At 33.4% G+C, this 26858-nt stretch overlaps 3 protein-coding genes and 1 non-coding gene across 4 annotated transcripts in view; 1 reads left to right on the top strand and 3 right to left on the bottom strand.

The window, feature by feature from the left end:
- Positions 1-3918, bottom strand: part of LOC119835780 — a 6306-nt gene extending 2388 nt beyond the window's left edge. Inside the window, exons 1-3 of the mRNA XM_038360773.1 lie at positions 3817-3918; positions 1471-1710; positions 154-465 (exon numbers count right to left, since the gene is read on the bottom strand). Of these exons, the coding sequence (XP_038216701.1) occupies positions 154-465; positions 1471-1710; positions 3817-3918 (654 nt within the window). The remainder of the gene's footprint in view (positions 1-153; positions 466-1470; positions 1711-3816) is intronic.
- A 3623-nt stretch (positions 3919-7541) lies between these two features.
- On the bottom strand, positions 7542-20665 carry LOC119835771 (armadillo repeat-containing protein 2). Its single transcript, XM_038360760.1, has 21 exons — positions 20552-20665; positions 17815-17953; positions 17460-17589; positions 17141-17264; positions 16490-16597; positions 16118-16259; positions 14707-14911; positions 14448-14550; positions 13779-13951; positions 12849-13045; positions 12407-12575; positions 11986-12100; positions 11851-11900; positions 11636-11767; positions 11270-11426; positions 10597-10740; positions 10248-10318; positions 9756-9852; positions 8313-8389; positions 8014-8138; positions 7542-7806 (listed from the first exon to the last, which is right to left on the bottom strand). Exons 1-21 carry the CDS (start codon positions 20655-20657, stop codon positions 7644-7646), a joined length of 2727 nt encoding a protein of 908 aa, XP_038216688.1. The 5' UTR covers positions 20658-20665; the 3' UTR covers positions 7542-7643.
- Positions 8848-8919, bottom strand: Trnaw-cca. The gene has a single exon. It is a non-coding gene; the product is annotated as a tRNA-Trp (tRNA).
- Positions 20666-23434: 2769 nt separating the features above from the next.
- LOC119835760 (zinc finger protein 75A-like) lies at positions 23435-26665 on the top strand. The gene is made up of 5 exons (XM_038360749.1): positions 23435-23683; positions 23756-23920; positions 24153-24311; positions 26128-26196; positions 26429-26665. Exons 1-5 carry the CDS (start codon positions 23555-23557, stop codon positions 26663-26665), a joined length of 759 nt encoding a protein of 252 aa, XP_038216677.1. The 5' UTR covers positions 23435-23554.
- The last annotated feature ends 193 nt before the right edge of the window (positions 26666-26858 follow it).

The raw sequence follows: 26858 nt of genomic DNA, 5'->3' as shown, positions 1-26858 counted from the left end.
GTAAGTGGAATACCTCTATAAGTGAAACGACATTGCAGGTCCCTTGATGTCTCACTTAACCAGGTTTCACTGTATTAGACGATAGATTGGTATATTTGATAGCTAGTAGGTACTTTAGCTATCGCCTATTACTTACTTATTAAATAAACTTACACCACCGCTAAGTCCAGCTAAAAGGCCCAATAGGCCACCTCCTTGTCCATCACCGCCCCCTGGCGGTTCATCGTAATCGTCCTCATCAGATTCGATATTCGAATTTGAATCTTGTTCTGAATTTGCCTCTTCTTTACTTGATTCACTTCGAGAATCTTCGCTTTCGCTATTTTCTTCTTGTCTTTGCAACGGTGGTGGTTTGAGATCATTTACATAATCGAACTCTACGTCGTCAGCGTTTATTTCGCGACGCAATATAATATGCGGATTGAATCGTTTTATCATCGTTCTAATTATATTGCGTAACATTACCTGGAAATGACCTTAGAAATGAAGTTTTATTATATATAATTAAAATAATAAACTTGGTTATTATAGCATGGCTCACATATGCTTATATATTTTTATAAGGAAGAAATAAATATATCACAAAATATAAGAAAGTGAATACTTATCCATTCCAGTGCCAAGTCTTGAAGGGGAAAAAGGTCATGTGCAGTGCTTTCACTCAAACATAACGAAAATTGTGCATCTGTGCAGAAAACTAGTACGTGCGATCAATTTTAAAACCATAATATATTATGTCATTATATGTGTATATATACAACTTGAATAGAGGACAATATATTGAGCACATTTAAAGACGAGCAAGCGTAAAATCATATTGTTTTAAAAAGTAAATACAGTAGATGTAGATTATAAGAGGCTTTTTTTTAAATTATCATATGAATGGTAAACCTAATATGTAATATTGAACATTATAAAATCTGATATCCTTAGTAGAGTATATATTATAATTGTCTTCTGATTTTATAACTTTTTTCTCGGCGTGCACGAAGAATACATTATGAACAAAAAAGTCCCGAAATAAATGTAGGAACAGTATAAATTTAGGTAACAGTGCCACCAACTTAGTTTGAAATGGCGAAATATTAACTGAAAATTTACAATTGTCATTGTTGATCAATTCAAGTGCTCAGTGTGTTTTATTTCTATGAATGTAACTCTGTCAAAAGCTATTAAAACAATATGATTATTATTCAAAAGGTAATACTGAAGCGGCAGTGACGATATCGATCATTTCAGAGTTCAGACATAAGTTGGTGGCACTGTAACAGGCCTGCGCCATCAATATGTTAAGCCTAGCCTAAGTGATATCACAGATACTATACTAGTGCTACATTGTTATTTAATAAACATTTTATACTAGATCTACTAATCTTCATCTATATTTTAAGGAAAATGTAGTCGTTTTCACATGTATTAAAAACACAAAAATGTACAAATCCTTAAAGCATTAATGCATAGAAAACTTACACTCGAGCTACTGGAACTTGGTAGAATAGCGCCTAATATATTGAACAGGCTCCCGATGTTACTGCCACCGCCTCCGCTGGGGTACTGTGGGATATCATCATCATCATCATCATCATCAGCATCATCTTTTGGATCAATAGGGACTGACAGCGGAGCGCTGGCAACGTCATTATTCGCTGCCAACGAAATATCATGCACTGGTACGAGAGTAGTCTCTGTAGGGGTCTCTGTTGTTTCTTGCTGTAAATACATAAAAACGTACAAATTACTAATTTGAAAAAAATATGTAACTAATAAATAGCAACTAATAAAACTAATAAAAGGAAAATTAAGAATATGGCGAAAGAGTAAGGTCACACGTTTGTATCCCGGTACATCATGATCGACTTCTATCTATTCTTTATATTTCATTGTTAAGTATTGTTGAGAAGTTATGAATAAGTTAATATACCTACATATAAATGTTATATGTATTTGATATAAATGGTCTCATATACATATATCTGAATTACTTTCTTAATTCACAAAAAAAAACTTGCATCAAAATCAAAAATTAAACTTAAATGTAATTTGATGTTTTTGCACTGTATCGTGATTTTTGTTTTTGTTTTTTTTTTTCTGTTTATTTTAATTAAACTTCATATAATTTTAGATTCAAGAGTATATGTAAGGTCAAGAATGTCTTAAGGTAGTGTTTTTTAATAACGAGGATATTAATTTTTATCAACATTGTTTTTTCTTTTGAAATTGTTTTTATAACTAAAAATACTGTACCTTGGTAAATTTTACAAAAATTTTTTCTTCTAGGTAAATGAATTCCAGAGATATCTATATATATTCGTACGTGTCAATAAACAAAAGGATAGTACCTAGCTGCCGCCAATTTGAAATTCGTTTTTTTTCAGATGATTAGCACTTATTAGTCACTTTTTTCAGATGATTAGCACCTATAATTATATCCGGGCTAATGTATCGAACGGCAGAACCGATTTTGACGAACTAACATTGGAATGCAACAACAGTAAAAAACAACCGTAAATAAATAGATGAAATTCCGACAAAAATTAAACGGGTACGAAAATATACACAACAAAACAGTAATAATATATATAATATTATCTTGAAATCAGTCCCCTGTGCCATGATATATTTTGAATAGCATAAGATTAGTCGTCGTATCTGTTTAATACACCTGGCAACCCTTTTATTCTTTACATAATTGTTTAACCTTTCAATAGAAAACTTTCTCTATGGGAACAGCGCGAATTATCAGATAGAGATATCAGATAGACTTGAAATAAGCATATGTTCATATATATATTTATATATGTACATATATACATAGGTACCTACATTTTATAATATCAGGAAGTGAGAATACGATATGTGGTTGAAAAATAATTTAACTTTTTTAAGTGGTTTTCCTTCAGATCAAGTACAAAAATATTCTGAGAAGGTTGTTATTTTCAAATTGAAAAAGCAGTATCATGATCTTTTTAAAAAACCTAAACAAAAGCAATATTACGATAATATAACACGAAGTTTAGTAGGTAAAACTAAGTAAAATTTGGGGTATATAGGTAATCGCCATCGCTATCACCAGTATTTTTACTACTTACTACAATCGGGTATACAATTAGAAGATCTCACATACATAGGTGGTACGATAACTGGGCGTTTAGGAATCCATTTAAGAATTATATGATCGATTTCAATTTGATGTTAGTCACATAAAATAGGAATATAAACCGTTGCAAAATACAAAAAGATTAGTAGGAAAATAAAAAGGCGTGCCTAACATTCTGCAGAGTTGATCTTGAATGTACGTTATGCTTTAATTACTAAATGGATTCAAATTCGGAATTTCATCTATTTAAATCTAGACAACTTTTGAATTCACTACTACCCGTATTACCTGTATTTATTCTAATAAACTCTATCAGCTTTATTAAACAAATCATACGATTCGATATTACCGGTTCATAAGGAACTTATAAGGACATCTAAAAAGCGACAAAAAAACTGAGACAGTTAACACAAATCCTACTAATATTATAAATGCGAAAGTTTGTAAGGATGTGTGTGTGTTTGATGCTCTTTCACACAAAAACTACTGAACCGATTGCAATGAAATTTGGTACGTAGACAGCTGGACAACTGGAATAACATATAGGCAATTTTTTTATCCCGATATTCCTACGGGATACGGACTTACGCGGGTGAAACCGCGGGGCGCAGCTAGTGAATAATAAAATGAACATTTCAATGATAATATTAATTTCTATGCTCTCTTTAGCTTTTTATTTAATTTAATCTTAAACAAAAAAAAGCATTGAAAATACTTACCAATTCATTTGTTTGTCTTCTTAGTCTATTTTGTGTAGGTATACAGAATCCATGTGCCAACAGCGTTAGTGCGACGAACATACACACAAATCTTCTCGCCATTTTGTCACTATGAACTAAATAATATTCACGTAAATAATTTACTTATATACCTTTTCCTAATGAGGGATAACACAGCTAAAAGATATTGGTCATTTGTTAACAACATGGTTCAAAATTACGTAAGTTGGATAAAACAGATTTACACACAGACCTAATTAGTAAAAATAAAAAAAAACCTATTTATTAATGAGCGTTCTATTAAACGTGATATTTAAAGCTATAATACATATTTTTATTATTGTTTAATGTACTTTGTTCCTTTTACCTCTAATAATACTAACAATACTTGAATATAGCAATTAGACAATTTTCATTAGTGTTTACAACGCAATAATGTATGCATTAAATTAGATAAAGAATTTTGTAGATTCTTGATCTCAGAATCAATCGTTATGGATGGCGGTTGGAACGTTATGTCTCGTAAATAACTAAACTGTACAAACTTATTTACGTTATGTGATGTATACAGGGTGGTTCATATTTATTTTTCTTAATTTTACATTACTTTTTACTAATGATTTAAAAGTAATCAATCCACATAATTTTATCACACATACAGGGTTACCTAATGAACCATGCATTAAATAATATCAATGTTTTTATTTACTCATACGGTATGCGCGAAAGTAGCTATTCATATTTAACCATTATTTATAATTAGGGATATTTAAAAAAAATAACTAAAATACAAAATTTTACATGTGACGTAAGTATAAACTATTCGATAAACCATTCGAAATAAGGATTATTTCGGTGTTCATAACTGTCATTAATGATATCTACGATAGCCTTATATTTAACACCTTTACATACCTATAGAGCAAAATATATTTAGTACAAAAAGTTTATCATAAAAATAATTATTTCGACCACTAATTGGCCTGTATACAAGGGCGTGCTAGTACTGAAGGTTCCCGGCATATCGTCAGCGGAGGTTTGCGACACTCGACTTGTCGAACCAATGTCTTATTTCCGCCCAATTATGTACACAATAATACTTCCTCGGTGCTTTATGATGTAATTTTTTGGAAACTATTAATAAGAAATATATGGAATGAGCAATCTAAGCAAAAGTGGGAAACCTATTTTTGATCTATTATCAATCATAAATAATATATACCCATATATAGGTATGTTAAAAAAAAACTAATAAACACGCGTCAACTTTAAGATATCACGTGATATTATGTGTAGAGTATAAGTAAGGAAATTATTTAATCCTAATTAATACAAAAAATTAAATTGTATTAAATCAGTGTGTGATATATATAGATAGGGCTTTGATTGATTTTAAAAGTTTCAATATATAAAGATAAACACGGCAATAAGTCGTTAAATAATATAAAATTGAATTAAAATATATGTATATAATAATAGTTTAAAAAAACTAAAAAACACGCTTTTATCATATTTTGCAAATTGAAAAATGGAATAATTTTATCAAATTAGTGTATTGTCATCGATTCTCAATAAATCTACAAAGTTTGAACGAAATCTGGCCGTTTAAAGTGGGTCAAAATCGCGCCCAAAGAAGTTGGTTACAAACAAACAAACATACAAACAAACATACAAACAAACAACAAACATACAGGTGAAGCTAATAAAAAGCGTGTAATAAATAGGGACACACCTAATAAGGATATAAGGAAGTATAATTATTTTTCAAATTGAAAATTTTTAAATTGTCTTACTGTCGTTATTGTTATTAATATACATGTATGATATATATAATATACATATATTGTTATAAACATATACACTTACGTTTAACAAGACACTCAATTAACTCCCAAAATTTTTGTATGAAATGGTGCACTATATCTTTTAAACTGATTTCATTTCGCATTATAATTTAGCCCAAGGCGGCTGGCCTTACTTCGGTTGTGGAAGGCTCAAGGTTGAACAAGATTAAGTTCAAAATATGACATTACACACGTAATAGCTATAATTACCCTATGCTTTAAACGACAATTATTTATTTAGAATTTCATTTATTTAGACTTTAGAGATGGATGATTCGACTAAACCTCTAGTCGATAATTTGACCAAACTTCTATTATGTTGTTTGTTTTAAGTGTTTCTTTTGGTGGTAAAGAGCAACTAAGAATGAAGTTTCCACATTGATTATTATTGTAATCCAGATACCTATAGCAGTTCGTCCGTGACTGCGTACAAACAAAAATAATAACGGTGGTACGAAAAATACTCATGAAAAATATAGGTGTTAAACATAGGTTTTATTACAAACACTTGAAAAGTTTAGATTTTTGTGTGATTTGGCGTAGCCCCAAGATTATCCCCTTGGGTTACACTTAAATCGTCAAATTATCGAAATTGTATTTTACTCTTTGTTGCAATCAACCCCCTTTCTTTTTCTTATTAATAGACATGAAACCATCACGAAAATAGCGATATTGATTTAAGTGCCATCCTGGAGTATGGAAAACAGTTTGAGTATCCATGCACTGTCTTCGTTAACAATTTAGAAAGTCTTTCGACGCTTCGTTCTACCACGGATAAAAGTGGAAACATTATAGGACCTCCTTTAGTTATTATATCCATCAATTCTAATACGTGACCACAACGCCTGAGTAAATCCACATCCAGTAGCATGACCTCTATGACCTTACAGTTACTACCTCTATGACCCTACAGTTACTATGGATTTTATGTTAGGTTAGCATGAGATACGAAATAAAGTGCACCTTGAAAACGAAAGCTGTCAACCTTATTCTTGAACTCTGCATGAACTAAAACTTAATCAAGTTAGGGTCGCTATAGTTACATCTAGTATTTTTCTAGAAGCGAGTGGGAAATATGGTATATTTGTGCAACAGGACTAGTTTGCAACATAAAAGTTGGTAAATACGGTACAGCCCAATCACACTTAAAAATGTGAAAGTCTGTTAGTTTGGATGTGTCTCCGTCAATCACGCTGAAACTACTGAACAGATTTCGATGAAATTTGGTATACAGACAGGGTATGAGCTGATTTGGATGATAGGATACTTTTTATCCCGATTAAATGCTCGTTGGGATAAAACAGGAAACATGATATCCGGGCGAAGCCGGGACGAGCGTCATACTAATATTATAAATGCGAAAGTTTGTAAGGATGTGGGTGTGTTTGTTACTCTTTCACGCAAAAACTACTGAACCGAACCGAAAGCTGGACAACTGGAATAATATATAGGCAACTTTTTATCTCGATATTCCTACGGGATACGGATTTACGCGGGTGTAACCGCGGGGCGCAGCTAGCAGCAGTATTAGAATTGCGAAAGAAAGGATGGATGTACATATGTGTATGTAAATAATAAATACAAGTATATCGGTACACATAGAATATTAACATAGTTACATTCTATTATGTGTTTATTAAATTAATTCAAAAATTTGTTAGTTCATTAAGCACCAATTATAATTTATATTATAATAAATAAAATTATATAATATTAAACTTATATATTTTTCCCTTTGAAAGTGAAATTGGTTAAAATAGCCTCTGTATTAAAAACGTATTGTAATATAACAGATCACAGTTACAACAAATTTTCATGCGAGATAGTGTGCTCGCAATAATCATAAATATTATATAGAAATAAAACCCAAAAACACATATCACAACATTTATTCGTATACAATGCTTTTAAAACTGTCCATTCCCAGTCGCACCGTTTCTCGATGGGCTGCTTCTAGAACGTTCTCGAACATTCTAGAACGTTCTATTCGGTTCCAACGGACGCGTCGGCTCTGGGCGGGCGCAGTCTCTCGAGCAAGGGAATTGCCACCCCCACCAGCTCCTCCCAGGCCGCTAGACGCCTGCACGGCTCGCAGTCACACTCGTCCAGCTCGCCCTCTTCGAAACCTAGGTCTTCGCCGGAGCACCTATTGTCAGAACATGTAATATATAATAATGCTTTGCTTACTACATTTCATCTTCATAAGCATTTCGTTTTTTTTATTTTATTTTTTTCATTTTTTATCAAGAAACTAATTTTATATTGTCTTCAAGGTTGTCTAAAGTTAAAGGGTTCAAGAAAATAATCCGAAAAGACATGTGCGGCAAATAAAGACTTAAAAATGTGGATATACCCAGTCCTGTCAGCGTCTTCATCCGAACTAGGTTCGTGTAGGCCATCATCGTGTCTCTTTGGTTTCATTGTAATTGATTCTTGGATAGGCACATGGTTATTTTCTTGATTTATGGCAAACTGTACCTGATGAATGATAAAAAATAATTTATATTATCGCCCGAAGTCAAAGTAAAATTTATGTTTTCAATTAGTAACATTAAATATTAGTACCAGAAAAATGAACTTTCTCATTTATTCTATGTTACATAATATAAATAAAATACACATTTCAAATAATCAAATCAGTAAGGTGCTTACATGTTGCTGGGACATTGCTACGTCACTTCTCTCGCCCACGCAAGTCGCTTCACAAACACTGAATATCGATTCGTCATCTGAAATAGAATTCAACGTTTCTGTTAAAATTATTTAAAAAAAAAAATACTGTACGGTTTGGAATGTAAATATTTTTTACATCCTATAATACTACTAATATAAAAATAAAAAACCTACAAACATTCAGTATTTTTGAAGAGGAAAGCCACTAAATGTATGATTAGGCATAGATTTAGTAATTAGAACGATATTAGGAATGATGATATTAGTAGAACAGATTATTTTTCGTATTAAAATAGAGATTGGTATAAGATACTAAAAGAAAATCCACTGAACCAAATTATATGGCATATTTCATAGTCTGAGTCCTGAAGACAAATATATAAAGCAATATAAAATGGCTGGCAAAAAAATGTGAAGCAAAGTTGTTATAAAAGGCATACTTAATGCATTAAATATCTATTTATTTATACGATTTTATTTTTATTTGTACTTCGAAATAAAAAAAAACAGCCATTGACCCCGACGTGATTTGAACACGCAACCTTCTGATCTGGAGTCAGACGCGCTACCGTTGCGCCACGGAGTCCTGTGAAACGTAATTCAAAATTATATATTATATTCCTCATTGAGAGTAATATAATACATAATTCAAACAATTGTGATTGTTATGGTCACATAGTTTTATCTGTTAATGATGTCAGAGGCAAATGGCATAAATTACAAATATATACCTAACTTTTGGATGCTATTGTTTCAAATCAGTAATTATCATTTATCTATTTTGTTTCATTTTAATGTATCTTCATAATACAAAAATTAAAAAAGTAGCTATATTAATGACATTTTTCTTAATTAAAGTAATAATTAAATGCTCGAATGACTCATCACTCATGACAACAAATTTGAAGAAGTCATTAGCAAAATTATAATTAATTAATCCTGATGAATGCTATGATAAGATTTCTTATAAAAATTACGTGTGAAATAATCATACATACATTCATGAAATAAAGAGTGAATATATTAACATTTCTTTAATGATTTAAATTCTACATAGGATTGTTTCGCTTTTATAAAGTAATGTTTCGTGTTATAGAGTTTTCCACTACGATTGATTAATAGGTTTAGAAGGAAAGTATACTGTGATATAAAACAAAAAAATCGATAAAACAATGATTATAAAACCTTTTTATTAGACATGGTGCATGTAGATTTATGTGTATAGAATTTTCATATTTGATGGATTAATTTTTAAGACTCACAGTTTCGTATTTAACAAAGTACAAAGTAAGAAAACTCAATTAAATATATACTTCATTATTTTTAACAAAAAAGTAAATAGCCTTTTATTTGACAGAATTAAACGAAATTAAAAATTGGACGACTGGATAATTATTTGTTTTGAATGTGGTCGATACTCACTTTTAGAGCCGGATTTAACCTGACAGTACACCGCGGATAAGGTGTCCATTGCTGCGGTGTACTTCACGCAGCACATATTCTTTGCTAATGTCTCCGTCTAAATCACACGTATAAACAGAGCGAGCACAGCACTAGCGTGCTGCATGGTGTCCACATGAAGCAGACTGAGGCGGAGTGAAGTTGACGCGTTTACAAGCAATTTCACCTATATCAACTACATACACACACCTGTAAATACAACGATCCGGTACGATGCGGTACGGAACGTAAGAGTCGGTAGCATGACGCTCCAATCGTATACCCCGACTACACTAACCACGTGCACACACCTATGAACACAGCGAGCGCGTCACTAGCGCGCTGCACGGTGAGCGCGTCGAGCGGGCGGTGCGCGTGCGCGTTCCAGAGCGCGCGCGCGAGCAGCGCGGCGGCGGGCGCGTCGGCCGCGCGCGCCGCGCCCGCCAGCGCCGCCGCCGCGCCCGCCGCCCCCGCCTCCGCGCCGCACCCCGCGCCGCACACGTTCACCAGGAGCCCGGCCGCCGCGCAGCGCACGCTGCCGTCCTCTGCGGATGGCGTACGTTGGGAGCGATACGGATTTGTTTGTTTGCAAAATATTGCTTTATGTACTTCGTACTTCCAGCGAGTCATAATATACAATTTCATTAACTTTCTAGTACTCATTTCTTATATACCTATATTTCATTTACATAATAGATTTTGTACACTAGAAACGGCTCAAAATATTCGTAACACATTTTACATCTATATGAAAAAGATTATACAGTACAACACACATATATCACCACCCGACATTCACTCGGCACAGTCCAAGAAAGCTCACCGTGCGTATGGAAGGGCGGCAGAAGGTCGAGCGCGCCCTCGAGCACGAGCACCTGCGCGGCGCGCGCCGACCGCGACAGGTTGCCGAGCGCGCGCAGTGCCTCGCACGCCGCCGGGCCCGTGCCGCGAGCCCATGCGCATGTTGCTGGTGATTGCAATTAACAGTTTTTGTTCGCCCAGAATTTTTCATAGTACTATAAGTGTTATTGTAGTAGTTAGTTTTTATTATTACTTGGGTATATGAATAGTTGCATGAAAACTTTTGTCCCGTCGTTGAATTTTGTGCAATCTAATAATCGGAATAAAAATATTATACAGAAAAATACAAAAAATGACAACATCAACTTTTTTTAAGTATTTTTGTAGGATAATACAAAAATTAGATATAGATTGCAATAGTAGAACATAAAAGTTCACGAGCGAGAATAGTTCGATATAGGTGCGCCGCAGTCTAGAGACATAATTAAGATAAAAACAATAAACAAAAAACCATAAAAAGCGCTTCGTGCATATACACAAACACGCACCACACAAACATATCCTGTATGGAAGGGTCTTCGGCTCCGCCTGGCTAAATGGTAATGAATCAAATTAAAACATACATATATGTAAATCTTCAATAATAAATCACGAAATCGTACAACATACAAACCACGACCAGTATAAACACTAACCTTTGCACAACAGATCCAGCGTATCATCAAGACGTCGCGGTGAAGGTGGTGGCTCCAAGTAGAACGTCACGTTGTTGAGCGTGGCCAGCGCCGCCATCGCTAGCTCGTCCTGTCTCTCACACTGAGATTCTGTTTCACTTTCTGGTGCTTCTGATGCCTGTACAAGATAAATACGTTATCTTGTACATAAAATTCTCGTGTCACAACGTTATTTTATTCCTCCGAAACGGCTGGACCGATTCAAATGAAATTTTGTGTACATATCGGGTAGGTTTGAGAATCATTCAACGTTTTTTTATAACCCTATTTATAGATATATTGATAATCATAGTTCCTACTTTCATTTGTTGAAATTAAGAAAGTTACCTCGTTATTCAAAGATTTTTCAGCTACATCTAAACAAGCCAGCAGAGCCCGAATCGTTCTTTCCGCGTGGGATTCCGCTATACTTTTGCCAACACTCTCAGCGAGACATAGATTCGCTACGATTCTCACTGTCTGAAAAATGGATTATTTCTAAAAAAGGTAAAATGATGAACCTTGAATAATGATCGAATATTGAATTACTCATTGCAATATACCTTAATTAGCATATCTTCGTTAGATCCATCTGAACCACCCAAATCGGAACCTAAAAAGTTATTGCTTGCATTATTCTTTCTTAAAAACTTTTGACCACTTTTTTTAATAAAGGCATAATATGTAATAATACTCGCCTACTAAATGAAGGTCTGGGTCTGAGTTAAGATCCCGTGCGTCATTCATGTTACGTTTTGTGTATGACTCTAAAATAGTAAGTAACACATCGATGCTGTTTTCTTCATTATAAATCTGTGTCATAGAAAAAAATTTTAAATATTGGTTCTAATCTTTAATATTAAGATAATACGTTTAAATAAAACAAATTATCAACGAATCCATTTGATTTCATCGCAAGAAACAATTTAAAAGTAGAAAAAAGAAATAATGTTTATACGCTCATTACTTAGCAAATACTGTTTCACATTTAGAATAGCTACAGAAACAATTCATAGATAAGTAATAAATTTCGAACGATACGAAATAAACGAAAATTAAATTGTTAAAAAATTTGGGGGTGTCTTTAAAAGTACTTTCAAAAATTGATTTGAAACAGACCCGTATCCTCGCGGTCTCGTCCGCGGCGGCCATGTTGCCGAGCGCGTACGCCAGACGCACGGCGAGCGGCGCGCGGGGCGCACACGCCGCGAGCGCCGATAGCAGCGCGCCGGCGCTGCGCGGCTGCGCGCACATCCACTCGCAGCATGCGTCCTGCGCTGATAGCACGCTAGGGGAGAGGGGGGGCATAGAAAGATTGATGTGGTAATGAGAAAATTATACGAAAACTTAGAATTACACAATAAAATATTACAATAAAAAGGAACTTTTTATTGTAATAATTTATTAACTTAAATGCTGTTATATCGTACTGAATAACAGTTCAATAATATTAAATACTTACATACATTTTATTACATATTAAATACTTACACCACTGTTATACCTAAAACTTGAGTAACAACCAATGACATAAACAGCAAGTCTCCCATTTTTCTCTTACCTAAGACAGCGCGCAACATTGGTGAGCACGTCCCGGTCGGTGTGCAGGCGCAGCGCCGCCAGCAGCTCGGCCAGCGCGCCGCTCGACACGAACGAGCGCGCGTGCTCCACAGCGTTCGCGAGGTTGCGCAGCGCGCCCGTCACTTGGTACAGCGCGTGTATCGTTTGATCGGACACGTGGCGCGGCCGCTCTACTTTCTGTTGAGTGTAGTTTGACTTGCTCGAGAGACTCACCCGATAAATTCGAAAACTTTTAAGTGTGGAGACGAGATAAGAAGAGTATAAATGCAAAGAAAATAATGAAGCTCCAAGCGCGTCTCCAATTTGATGAAATAACCTACATTGTGTTCATGTCTTTATCAAAGTTTCATTAAAAGCTAATTAAATTGGAAACATGACATTGATATTTTGCACCTGCTTCTATCAGTAACAGGGCCATTACAAAATATTAGTACATATTATGTTAACCTTAGTGTAGTGTTTATATGTGGTAGTCGAGCACGCTTCGGCACGAATTGGGCCAGCTCGCACCGGGGAAGTACCACACCCCCACAGAAGACCGGCGTGAAATAGCATTCTGCTGTGTTTGGGGGTGAGTGGGGGAACCGGAGGCCCATATCCTTTTCCTTAACCTTCCCAGTCCTTTCCTTTATTCCTATCGCCAATTCTTTCTTAATCCCTTCCCAAAAATTCGGCAATCCATTTGTAGAGGCGTAAGGTCTGCAATGGACCTTACGCCTCTCCAAATGTTCATGGGCGGTGGTGTAGCGCTTATCATCAGGCGTCCCACCAGCTCCATTGCCGACTGTAACATAAAAAAAAAAAAAAAGTATGTTCGTTATCACTATTCTTATAACTGTTTGTTTACAACTAGTGTTCGTTATTCGTGTCGCTGTTCGCACGATTGTGTAGAATGCAGCACAACACTCACAGCATTATTCAGTATCTTGAGGTGTAGCGCGGCGAGGTGCAGCGCACCAGCGCGGTGCGCGAGCGCGCAGAGCGCGGGCTCGAGCGCGAGGAAGCGCAGCGCGCCCGCTGCGTACACGCAGCACTCGCTCTCCGTGAGCGGCTCCGCGCGACCGCACCCCTCCACCACCAGCTCTGGTGTTATATTGACGGAATTTACGATGGTGGTCATTCCTTTTTTTCCTATTTTTAGTGAGTGAGAGTGCAAAATCTATTTTCGAGAATTTAGTGGATTACCAACTAAACTCCAATGTGTTCCGCCTTCTGACCGTCCGTTTTAAGTGGCGATCACGGGTATTGTGCAATGGTTTTCCGATATATCAAGGAAGACATACTTATAGATAAGTAACATAATATATTACGTATGTAGCTTTTTGGTAAAAATTTCTACGCAAACGTTTATACTATATCCAACTGCGATGTATTTAAAATTTTAAGTTTACATAGAAGCTGATAATACAGAACACTGTTTAATTACTGGAAGAGTATGTGCATTACATAATTACAAATGATGCTTATACGACGTTTCATTGGTTCAGCTGCTAAGCGAAAGCGACGACGTAGAAAACATGTTAGCGATATATTTCTCAAGTTCTGAAATATTATACAGAAAATTAAAAAAAATACATACCTAAAAGGTTGCTGTTCTTAAAGAAATGATCATTTTTGTCATTTCTGGCAATTTTGAAAACCAATTTGCAGGCAGCTGCAAGGTGCGGTCCTGTAACGCGCATCTGAAAATTTATTACATATTACGTCTTATTAACCAAGACTCTAATACAAAATCTTTAACTACCATCAATAATAAATAGTTCCTATAGTAACATGTTTTTTGAAAAAAAATTACTTATTATATAAATTAACCAAATTTGTTCTCAAGAAACACTTACTGTAAGCATAGCTCTTGCAATAGCCACCAGCACTTCATCATCGCCATCTATATGGGTGTACAAAGACCTCAACACAACCTCTAGGAGATTATTTGTTGGTAAAGAGACTTCAACCTTTTTTTGTAAGGCTTTAAGCAGGCCCAACGTGCGTTCAACGTCACGGCTCTTTTGTGACAACGCTTCGGAAAGTTCTAGAACTGTCATTCTGAAATAAGCGCGAATTTTATGTATTGGACATGTTATAATAGCAAATGGCTTAATTTGCCATCAAACATTACTAAATAAGGCTAAACTGGTTAGGTTGTATTTTAGTTCTCCTTGTGCTTTGGTTTATGGATAGAAATGCAAACGCATCACGCCATTTCTTAATAAAGCCCGAACTCTAAATATGGAGCACCGCAGGCGCCTTCACTTTGCGTCTCTTCTTTTTGGTGTTGTTAAGACAGAATCGCCTCACTATCTGTTTGTAAAGCTTGCTTGGAGGAGTGAGCAAAACACCCAATACAACACCAGAGAGGCTGCACAAAAACTCCTTGTTCCGAAACACCACTCTGCTTGTTTTAGAGGAAGCTTTAAATATAACGCCACTAAATGCTGGAACAATTTGCCACCACCGTTGCGTAACCTACGAACGGTTCACAGTTTTAAAAATAATTTTAAACACTTATTATTGGCTCAGCAAATCCAGATTTAGTGGTAGTTTAAATTTTATATAATTTTATAACATAATTTTATTATTTATTTTCTAATGTGTAAGAATATAAATGAATTATTATTATTATTATTATTATTTTATTTTTTATTTTTATTTTATTTTTTTATTTTTTTATTTAATGTATACTTAGCAATATTATTAACTTATATCATTATTTATTTCTTAGCCCTTTATTTCAATTAAAATGTGATCGCTTTAGTAAGTTCATTATGTCTTTTTTATTTATTTGTTTATTTTTTTTTTCTGTTACCCATTGCGTCGCCACTCGAAACCTTAACTCATAAAGGGGACACTGAAAAGCAGCGCTGCCAATGTTCTCAGCATTGCAGCATAGGCTGAGTTGTCTCCTTTTTGTTGGGGTCATTATGACACACTCCTCATTTCTGATGCTGGTATTTTTCGTTTGTTTAATTCTATATTTACGTTGTGTAATTGTATCTATTTCTTATTTGTATAATTTCTATCATTGGTGTGTTGTGCTGTCTCTGACAAATAAATGTTTCTTTCTTTCTTTCTTTCTTTCAAACAATACCACACATTATAATTATTGATAATATTTACGAAACTTATCCAAATACACTAAGGTTTACATATAGTATTTCATTATAATTATTATTACAGAGAAGTTATTTTTTGATATGCTTACTCTTTCTCCAACAAAACATTGTTGTATTGGAAATAATATGACCAACTCACTTTTCAAAATCCTCGTATCTAGTTTTGGGAAGTTGCAAGGCAATCTGTTTGATTCCAACATCGCCCAGTTCCCCCATACTGACGTCACATGACGCGGATTTGCCCATCGTGTACTGTCTTCTTTTGTCTGGACTTAACGCTGCTAATTAATAAAACACGTACATATATTTGTTAAAAATTAGTTTTAAAAGCAAATTTATTACGAATTACACAAATAAGAAATCTAAGTGGAGTCCGTATTTAGTGTGATATTTCAAAAAATAATAGTTTTTTCGAATTAATTAAACATCGTAAAAAAAATGTCGCGCCAAATATAAAATAATACTATGCAGGTATATGTATGTATGTTTAATAACATAGTATCTCACTTACATTTGTTTGATAGAAAACTCTGTGTGTTGAAATATGTAGCGTCTCCAGAAGAAGATCCAATAGGTTTCGTTGAAATAGCTTGAGAAAGGTCACTCTCACAAGAATTTACTATAAATTTGATAAAAGTTTAAAATATCATCCGATAATTATATATTCTGTTAAAAAATTATATAAAAGCTTATAACTTAATGTTTTTTCTATTTTTTACAAGTTATAATATTAAACCATTTAAGTATATTAGGTAAAAAAGGTATTGTTTTTCATGTCAACCAAGCAACAGAAATCAATTTCAACATATTATCCCAGTTCTATAAATAAGGATGTGTGACATTTAATGAACCTTATTTGAAAAGGAGATAAAATGTACCTACTCAATTCGTCATTAATATGTTTTTTATCCAATACCTATGAGACGAATAATTTAAAATTTCAAATAGAGAAATTAAAAGGGAAAAATAGATAGCGTATTCCCTATTGGTTATGAAGCGTTATTGGTTTTATTACTCGGTAGCTCCATAGGTAACCCAATTTGCGTGATCTTTTTTGTTTCGGACAACAAATTGTTGTCATTTGGTCCCACTTAAGAATCTCCAGTGGTACATTTCCCTGGGGAACTTCGAGAAAGAGAAGAATTGTATTTTTTATACTTACTTTCGCTACTGGAAGTAGTGTTCCTCCGGTGCAGAGGTTTACTTTTGCCGCTAAGGTGCGGTAGCTTTGGGAAGCCGCTCCATTCTGTGTTTGTTTTATCCAGCGGTACTATTTTGTTGCGATTCTAAAATATTTATTCAAAAAAACAAAGAATTTCAGCAATCAAAATTACCCTGGAGTATTTAAGAGTATATAGATATTTCAGCGTATGGCAAGAGTTGAATATACCTACATATTCAAATATTTTCATATATTTATTTTAAATTTAATTGTCATCGTTATTGTATAATGAGAAGAATTAAGTAAGAAATCTACGAACCAATGATTTCTTCTTGATATCATTATGTGCATCGCTTATAAGTGTGAGATCTTCTTCGTCGAGTCCGGCGATGCGCGCTCCTGAAGACACCAGCTCCTCGTTGCTTTCAGCTAATGTCATGTATTTAAGGCTGAGACGTGGAATAAAGGTCCCTTTTTATATAAATCTTAAAAATCAGGGCTCTAACGATCAAATTATAGGCATATAGGGATAGGTTTTTATTTTGAATCAAAACCCTATTCGTAAGGTGTTAAAGTTTTAATTTATATTATTGATAAAGAAACTCAACAGCTTTCGCTCATGTGCACACATGCTTATAACTCTTCAGCACCTTAACGTGCAACATAAAACTCACTCAAAAGAACTAGGTGGTCTGGCATCTTTCTTCTTGATACGTTCGCTGAACAACGTCCGTTGGGGCTCGCGTGGCGTGAACGGCCTGCGCGTGCGCAGCGGTCGGAGCGCGCCCAAACTGGATCCGCTTGAACTCATCTCTGGAAATATAATTTATAAATACTAACTTGGATCTTCCAATTATGTTCCTATATCTGATAATTTCGTAGATCTTTTTTATGCCATAAGCGGACAATAGAGCTTGTGATTCGCCTGATGGTAAGCGATCACTGTAACCCAAGGACATTAGCAGAGCGAATGCACTGCGCTTTAAGGTTCCCCTTAGCAGCGCAAGCACAGTGCATAAGGTAAGAATTGACGACTGGACACCTGGACAGGAGGAATGGACTGGGAAGGATGACGAAAAGGAAGCTCCCCACTCAGGGTAGAGGGGCGTTCTGTGGGGGTACGGCGCGAGCTGGCCCAGTTCGTGCCGAAGCGAGCTCGATTTCCACATATGAAGACCTCTGACCTCTGATTGTAAAAAATTAAAGGTTTTTGTAGACAATTGAAATTTTAAGCTTTGTCTTAATTTAAATTGTCCCGATTGCCTGAAATAGCAACATTCTCAGTGCTCAATATTCAATATTCCAGATGACTTCTCTACGAATCAACTAGCTTACCAGCATGAAAACTATAATTTAAAACAAATGTTTAATTATTTACTTTACCATATATCATAACCAGGAATTTATTTTATGCCACTGTAAATTGTATTAGAAACAGATTTATCCAAAAACCACTAATGAGGAATATGTAAGTATATATTGATAAAACATAAATCAATGACTGCTTGCACCTGACCTTAAAATTGTTGATAGAATATAATCCATATCTAGCTAACCAATAATTTTTACAACGTACGAGAAACCTTTTTATTTGTTCCGTGATTTTCACAAACCGAACCTACAGACGATCGACGAACCGAATACACAAAAAGGTTAAAAATTTGATGCTAGACTTAGCTTGATATTATAATGAAACTTGTATAAAAGCCGAGTGCCTCCTTGGTAACGGAAAAACAAGCTGAATTGAAATCTGATCTTTCATGTTATGGATATTGCGAAAGGCAAAGTTATTTTTGGTTATTTAGTTTGTTGTTTTTATAACATTCCATACAAATGAAAAAGAAAGCTTATATGAATAATTAATAATCTATGAATTGTATGTATAATCTACATTAACATTTTTTTTTGTTTTTACTGCACAGCGCGCCATGTCTTACTTTTGGGTTCAATAACTACCGTTTTCTTGCTATACCACGTCTGATTCTAAAAATCAATAAGACTTTTTCCCGTTTGTAATTAACATTTTTTATGCTCCAATTAGTCATGGTGATATGTTTATAAATATTACATACATAGAAGCCTTATAAAAATATGTATAGCTATATTAAAATCAGAGTTAGCAATAGAAAATCAGTCCCTACATCTGTAATTCCTGGGATTTCGTTCCAGCAATCAAACAATTTATTTAACTTTTTAATATTTGAATATAGAAAAATGAAGGTACTCAATTCGACCATATTTTTTCTGTTTGATAACTCAGAACTTTCGATTGGGTGTACTCATTTTTATGATTCTTTTTTTATTTCAAATTTTCAGTTAGGCACCTCCTAATACTACACTACCAATACCTTTTTATATTGCCAATTTAGAATAAAGTAATAAAGTATAGCGTAAAATCTATCTATTTGAAAAAATATAGAAGTAAAGAATTGTTAATATTTCTATAGTTTTGAATTATTGAACTTAAGTTCAATTGCTTCAATTACTTAAAGATGCTAACATAATTTACAGAACATTTAGATAATATCACCCAATTGAACCTGCATGAAATTGCAAAATACCAGCATGTTTTTTAAACGCCTTTCGTAAGAATGTGTATACAGGTGCACAATGGAAAAGGAAGTAGTATATCAAGTAATTTCTACTCAAAAATAAAATGGTATGCTGCCTTGTCTTCCGCATATTCTTGTCTTTTAATACATGAGTATGTATTTTTAGCCATTTTAAGTTTATAAGCTGAAAAACATTCTATAAACTATAAATAACTAGGCAATTGCAACATATTATTAAATCTTAATTCAAGTTAGGAGTTAATATTTTCGTTTAAGACTATAGCTCATAATTAACATGCCATGTTTGCTTTAATTTAACCGAAAAGAACGCACTACATGCTGTTATAAGGTATATAATATTAAATTCAGCACAACGTACTGTAATAAAAAAGTCGTTTTAACAGAATTGAGGTAGCGTGCCGACCGCGTTAGATTGCTCATTGCATGGTGAAATATGTTGTGGCGTGTGAATAAAAGAATCGCTGATATAATATTTTATGCGTCACCAAAGAACCGTATAATCGTAAATAGAGGGGATTAAGAAACTTTATCGTTAATAGCTATTATTATTTCTATTATTTTATTCAAGTCATACAATTAAATTGAAGAGTAAATAGGAGAGTACCTTAAAATGCTAGGGAGAAAATTAGGAAAGCATACGTAGCTTATGTAGGTTGTAACGAACGTAAATACATTTTTATAATGAAACTAAGGTCATTAAATATTATAAGTAAGAAGTGCTAGGGACTGCTGAAAGAAGTGTAAACTTATAACTTAGAATTTGAGTAGTTTCGCACAAGTTTTTTCCCTACTAAAAATCATCAACATTGCTACAGAAGATTTCAATTCAAACATTTACCTCCGCTTATAGCAGCTCTGGCTTCGCTTATGATCTCTGCGGATGTCTTCCGTCGTGGAGGCACGTAGAAAGGTGCTCCTTGCCCTCGCCTTGCGCCACGCTCCATTTTACAACCTTGAAACAAGAACACATATTTAGCTATTAATTAAACTATAGTTAAAAAAAATGGTGGCAAACGTATGCTAAGTAACTAGGTATACTCACTGATAATTGCACGGAACAAGTTTAAATGTGTAAGAAATACTATTTTATATTATTTCTTTTAATCTTACAAGTGCATAACTGCACTTGTAAATTTGAAATATATTGTATTTGGATTATACAAGATGTGAGATTTTAAATTAGGAATTAGTTGTGTTTTTATTTGTAGGAAAAGCCGCACGGAAAAACTTATGTTCGTAAAAAAAGTGTATCGTAAAAATGTAGTTCTTTAAGATATAAATAAATAATAAATTCATTTGTGTTCAATTTACAAACAAAACCGTTATTATATCAAACAAATGACAAAATTACATATTGCATAAAAAAATTTACGTACTATAAGAAGTTAAGAACCTCAAATAGTCACAACAATACCTGATTTCTTTCAGGACACAAAAAAAATGTTACGCAAATGTACGTTAGTTTCAAACAATTTACAGTGTTTGAAGCGGGCGATGCGAAACACGTTTCACGGACTACTGAAGTCTGGATTTTTCCCTATACCTACCTTTTTATTGTTTTGTGAATTTTCCGGAATCCGAATTAATATAAGAATAATTTAGCAAATTTAGTATAAGATATAACTACTGAAAATATTTAATTAACTGAAGCCATTATATTAATATTATTTTACCATTTTAAATTACGCGACAATCTTGCAACGATTTTATAATATTATGTTTGTTGCAGACAGATCTCCTTGGTCATCTCTTTCAAGGGTAAGTATGAAGCTACGCTAGATGGGTTTGATTTTAATTATTATTATCGTTATTAATTTATCTTATAAGTCTTGAGTGCAAAGATAACGTTCAAATCGATTTTTCATCGGGTGTTCTACTTTATATGCCATGTTGCCGTGGAAACTATATTTTCAAACATTCCTGACACGTAATTAGTGAATCAAAGCATTATTTGTTAGGTATTTGAACGTAGCTGCGAGTGAATTGTTTCGTTATAAATCTGGAGCGTTTGTTACTTAATTTGGTTGAACACGCATCAAAATCTCAGGAACTAAGTAACTATTGGTCCGATTTTAAAAATTCTTTCAGTGTTAGATGGTTAATTTATTGAGGAAGGCTTTAGGATATATAAACATCAGGTACTACATGGGTAAAAGCGTGGGGCACAGCTAGTGTGTGATATTACTTAAATATGCTATTTCCTCGTCACTTTATAATTTTTTTATATCGTATACAAAAATTAACATCAATTTTGAATTACGAAACTAGATCATGTGACATGCTTATTTACATGATATATCTGGCGAACGACAAATACTAAATACGACAGAGAAGTCCCTACATCACACGCAGAAAGAAACTTTGTGAGATAAGTAATGCAGGGGTACTTTCTTGACGAAGTCCTATCCTATCCTACTAATATTATAAATGCGAAAGTTTGTAAGGATGGATGTATGTGTATGTTTGACACTATTTTGCGCAAAAACTACTGAACCGATTGCAATGAAATTTGGTACGTAGATAGGACAAGAGAAATAACACATAGGCAACTTTTTAACCCAATATTCCTACGGGATACAGACTTACGCGGGTGAAATCGCGGGAGGCAGCTAGTATTGATATATTTTTGCAGATTTATCACTAAGAAGTACTGGATTAGAGAGGTACCTTGAGGATTTAAAGACATCCCATGATGATTTGATTTTCATATTTTGATATAATATTACATATTAACAATAATTAAAAAGGTTAGTTTCTCTTCAATTTAATTGAATAATAAAAAAATTCAATTTTATTATACTTATATGGATTTTTCTTTTTGAACGACGTTTCTATGAAACGATGAGTTTGTTAGCTTTGACAAATTTGAATCTAACCACTAATATCATAAAGAGGTAAAGTTTTCATGGAATATATGTAATAAACTAAAAAGTTTTAACTTACTTATATATAGTTTTTTATGTCATAGTGGGTAACTGAGCTGGTAGTTAGCCTAATGGTAAGGAATCACCACCGCCCATGAACTTCGCAGTACGTCTGCAAATACGCTACACGTTTTTAACGGGGTAAGGTATGAGAAGTGACTTGACGACTGGAAAAAGGAATGAACTGGAAAAAATTAAAGATTCGATCATGAAAATTCTTTCACAAACAGGAAAAAGCACTATTCAGGAGTGATACTAATGTCAAATAGGATATATGGCTTACTATCTGTCTTATCCCGGATCAACTTGAGACAAGCGGTTAGCGTTTAACAAACAGAAAACGTGCAACAATACCGGTACATATTGTTATACTACTCTTTAGTATAACTACACTATATGAATTAAAATATTTCACATTGTGGATTTGATTATTGAATTAATGAGATGTTTATATTTATTGTTTTAGATGAATTCGTTACGTGATTAAGGAACTAGGTCTAACTGTAATAGAAACTGATAGGCAGTTGTCACTAAACGCTTTTGTTACAACTACTTAGTACTAAAGTAAAGCGCTTTAAAAACAAGATTAATGTTTTATTCATACTGGTTTCTGTTCGAGTGGGTAATGCCCTAAAAACAATTTTGTCTAAAGGGATATTATTGATAAATATTTGTTATACTTATGACCAAACGTTACCATTAATAGCAAGCTGTAAAACTGGCAATTTAATTTTAATTTTCTTGACAGTTCACGTCACAATTCACAGTAATATGTCACATGGATTTTCATTCTCAGATTGTCGCTGCCTTCTTAGTGGTGTTTATAAACAAATGCTCATATATATAGCTATTTATTTCGATAGTTCAATGTAATTTAGTTTTAATTAATAATATTATATGAACTTGTCGAATACAAAATGACAGACGATACACAAATGAGCAAGTTAGAAGATTTATGCAGACTTTGTCTGGAAGGGCCAGGATGTGTTGATATTTTCAAAACATATCTCTTATCGCAAAATATACAGTCGTGTACAGGGGTTGAAGTACGTAATCTAAAAATAATGAATTAATCAGCTGCACAAAACCATTATTGAAAACTAAATAAATTTCCATAGGTTCAAATGACGGATAAACTACCCAAATCAGTATGCAGAACTTGTTTCGACATTGTTAATAGAGCTTATCGCCTGCGATTAACAGCAGCAGCTAATGACAAGCATTTGAGAGCTCTATTGAATACTATAAATTATCTTGAAAATGAATCGCTGCAATCAGATGAGGTACTTATATATATATATTTATGTGTAATAATATATTACATCCTAATATACATTCCTCTACAGCTTCTGTTATTGATTTCTTTTATTTTGTTACTATAGAACAATAAGGGCTTCCCATAGGACATATTTGTTAAATTATGTTACTTGTGTTCCTATATATTAATGGCAATTGTTATCCATCATTTCTTTACCAAGTAATGATTTAATATTAATTAATTAACTATTTTTGAAGAAATCTGATGAAATCGATTCTGCTGAAGAAATTGTATATGTGAAAGAAGAAATAATTGATGATAAAACCGAGGATCATAACACCATTGATTTAGAGCAGAATACAAGAGAACCATCATCCAAAATAATCAAAGTTAGATCAGATTTATTTGATAACAAGGTGAGCATATTATTTGATATATTTCTAGTATAAAATGGCAAAAAAATTGGGTAGTTATTATAGAAAATCAAGATATGTTGTGCATTATGTCTCTTGATAGACTTTTGTATGCAGGGGCAGATTGATTAGCAGGCTAAGAAGGCAGATTCAAAATCAAATTGTTCTACGGCCAGCTCTTATATAATTTTACCTCTGTGTATGTATGTGCATGTAAGAAGCGCCATTGGACTTTTTTTGAGTTGGTTACTATATCTATCCAACTATAGTGTTCTCAATGCATTTAGTGATCCTCTACGTATTTTTTTTTTAAACATAACTTAAATGTTATTTGTAAGTGCTCAAGATAATTCAAACCATTGTACTTGCACGATCGCCTACACAATAAAAAAAACATTTCTAAAATTGGTGATAAATCCAGACTACACTAACATTATTATATAAAAAGATCTACTGATACTAATCACAGGTAAGTTTATTGATTGTCAACATACCAATTCGTTTAATTTGTTATCTATAAGAATTTTACTATTTTTTATTAAAAGTGCAATATATATTGTTTGGATTGTAAGAACCTATATAATAAATAATGTAGTTTAAAATCTTTCTTTGTATATGTGTGATGCATTTGTTAATTTAATTTAATTATTCAGTATACAAGAATTGTAACAGATAGTCAACATTATTTTGATACTGATAATAATTCATAAGTGAGGTATTAATTTAATAAGAGTTTCATTTTTTATATTATGCATTTAATATTTAAAGTGGATGATCATAGTTGCTGAACATAAACATCTGTTAGAGCGACGCGAAGACAAAACAATAAGAGAAGAGATATTAGACAATGTAAAAAACCTTCACAAAGAAACAAAACATAATTTAATATCTCTAAAGTTACATGTGAAAATACAACCACTATATTGTGGAATTCTCAAAGAAGAATTGAACATATGCAGAAGATAAAGCAAGTGAATATTTCTAATTATTGATTGATATATTTGTGTTATTATGAAGAAAATTTGAGAAAAGAATGGCGTATACCTTCAATTTCATTTAAAGTAATAAAGAGATCAGCTCAGCAATATGAAATAGTAATAATGACAGAAATTGCTGAGAGACATATGAAATATTAATCCTCTGCCGCATTATAAAATGACCCTGTAATAAAATAGTCTTACTTCACTTTGTTTGATATAGATTCACCTAATGAGTAATTATATATTGATAAAAGAAAAATAAACACATATTATTAACGAAACTATTTTTTACTATTTTTAATCATACTTTTATAATTACACTAGCGTTTTTTTCCCGGCTTCTCTTGCGTTCAAATTGTATATCTTAATTCTCAAATCCAAAAACACAAAAATTTCATTAAAATTAGTACAATCCTTCAGGTCTTAGGAGGAGTATAGGGTGTAATAATACCTTAATAAAAAACAACATCTTACGTTATTTGTCCGCCATGGATTCCTGAACTACTCAACCGATTTTAATCAAATTTGCACACCATTTGCAGTTTCATTCAACTTGAAAGTTGAGATACTTTATATTATTTCAATTACGATAAATGAACAATCGGGCGGACCCGGAGCGTGTAGCTAGTTTATGTATAAAGATGTATTAAAATTAACGCATTATTGTTCCGATCCTCACTCGAGCATTAAATAACAATACTACTCTCATCTCTAGCTGCATCCCTTTCTTCTCACAAAAAGACACTACTTTGCGATGCAAAGATTACCGCATTTTGTATTATTAATATTACTTTCAATAAATAATAGAAAGATAATTCGTTGAATGATAATTATTACAGGAATCAAAATCTTCAAGACATATGAAAGCATCCCCAACATCTAAGAAAGATGTCTCGAATAAGTGCAGTGTAAGTACTGATTTTAAATTCATTGGAAAGAAAGTGTTTTACAGATCATGTGTTATTCTGATGCTAAGCTACATTACTGCCAAGTAACATCACAATCCGTTAGCAAACATCCATACATTCTTACAAATATTCTCGTTCATAATATGAACAGGCTTTTTATTTTAAGTCCAAGGTTCAACTACCGAGCCAGCACAGCACTGCTTTAACGTTATATTATAACATATATTTTCAGACATGCGGTAAAACATTTCTAACACGAAAAAAATTGTACTTGCACGATCGCCTACACAATAAAATACACGCGTGCACTACAAACGGTTGTGACAAGAAGTTTGCTACAAAGGGAGATCTAAACAAACACATCAGGACACACACGGGCGAGAAACCATACATGTGCTGTATCTGTGAGAAAAACTTTGCTCAAAGCGGAACATTGAAGACTCATTTGGAATCTCATTTGGAATCATAAAATATGTAAGGAAGAAACATCACAGCACTTTGTTATGAGGGGTTGATGTATGTGTGGTTATAAATATGATATTTTTTTTTATCTGATAGGAATCTTGCAAAGAACTTAATAAATGTAATTTATATTAAATTACTTGAGTAAAAAACAATAAACTTAATTACTGAAGTAATTCAGTTTTCATTTATTATAAACA

This window comes from Zerene cesonia, chromosome 2 (genome assembly GCF_012273895.1).
Source record: "Zerene cesonia ecotype Mississippi chromosome 2, Zerene_cesonia_1.1, whole genome shotgun sequence".
NCBI classification, from domain to species: Eukaryota; Metazoa; Arthropoda; class Insecta; order Lepidoptera; family Pieridae; genus Zerene; species Zerene cesonia.
This window is presented reverse-complemented; position numbering and strand designations above follow the sequence as displayed.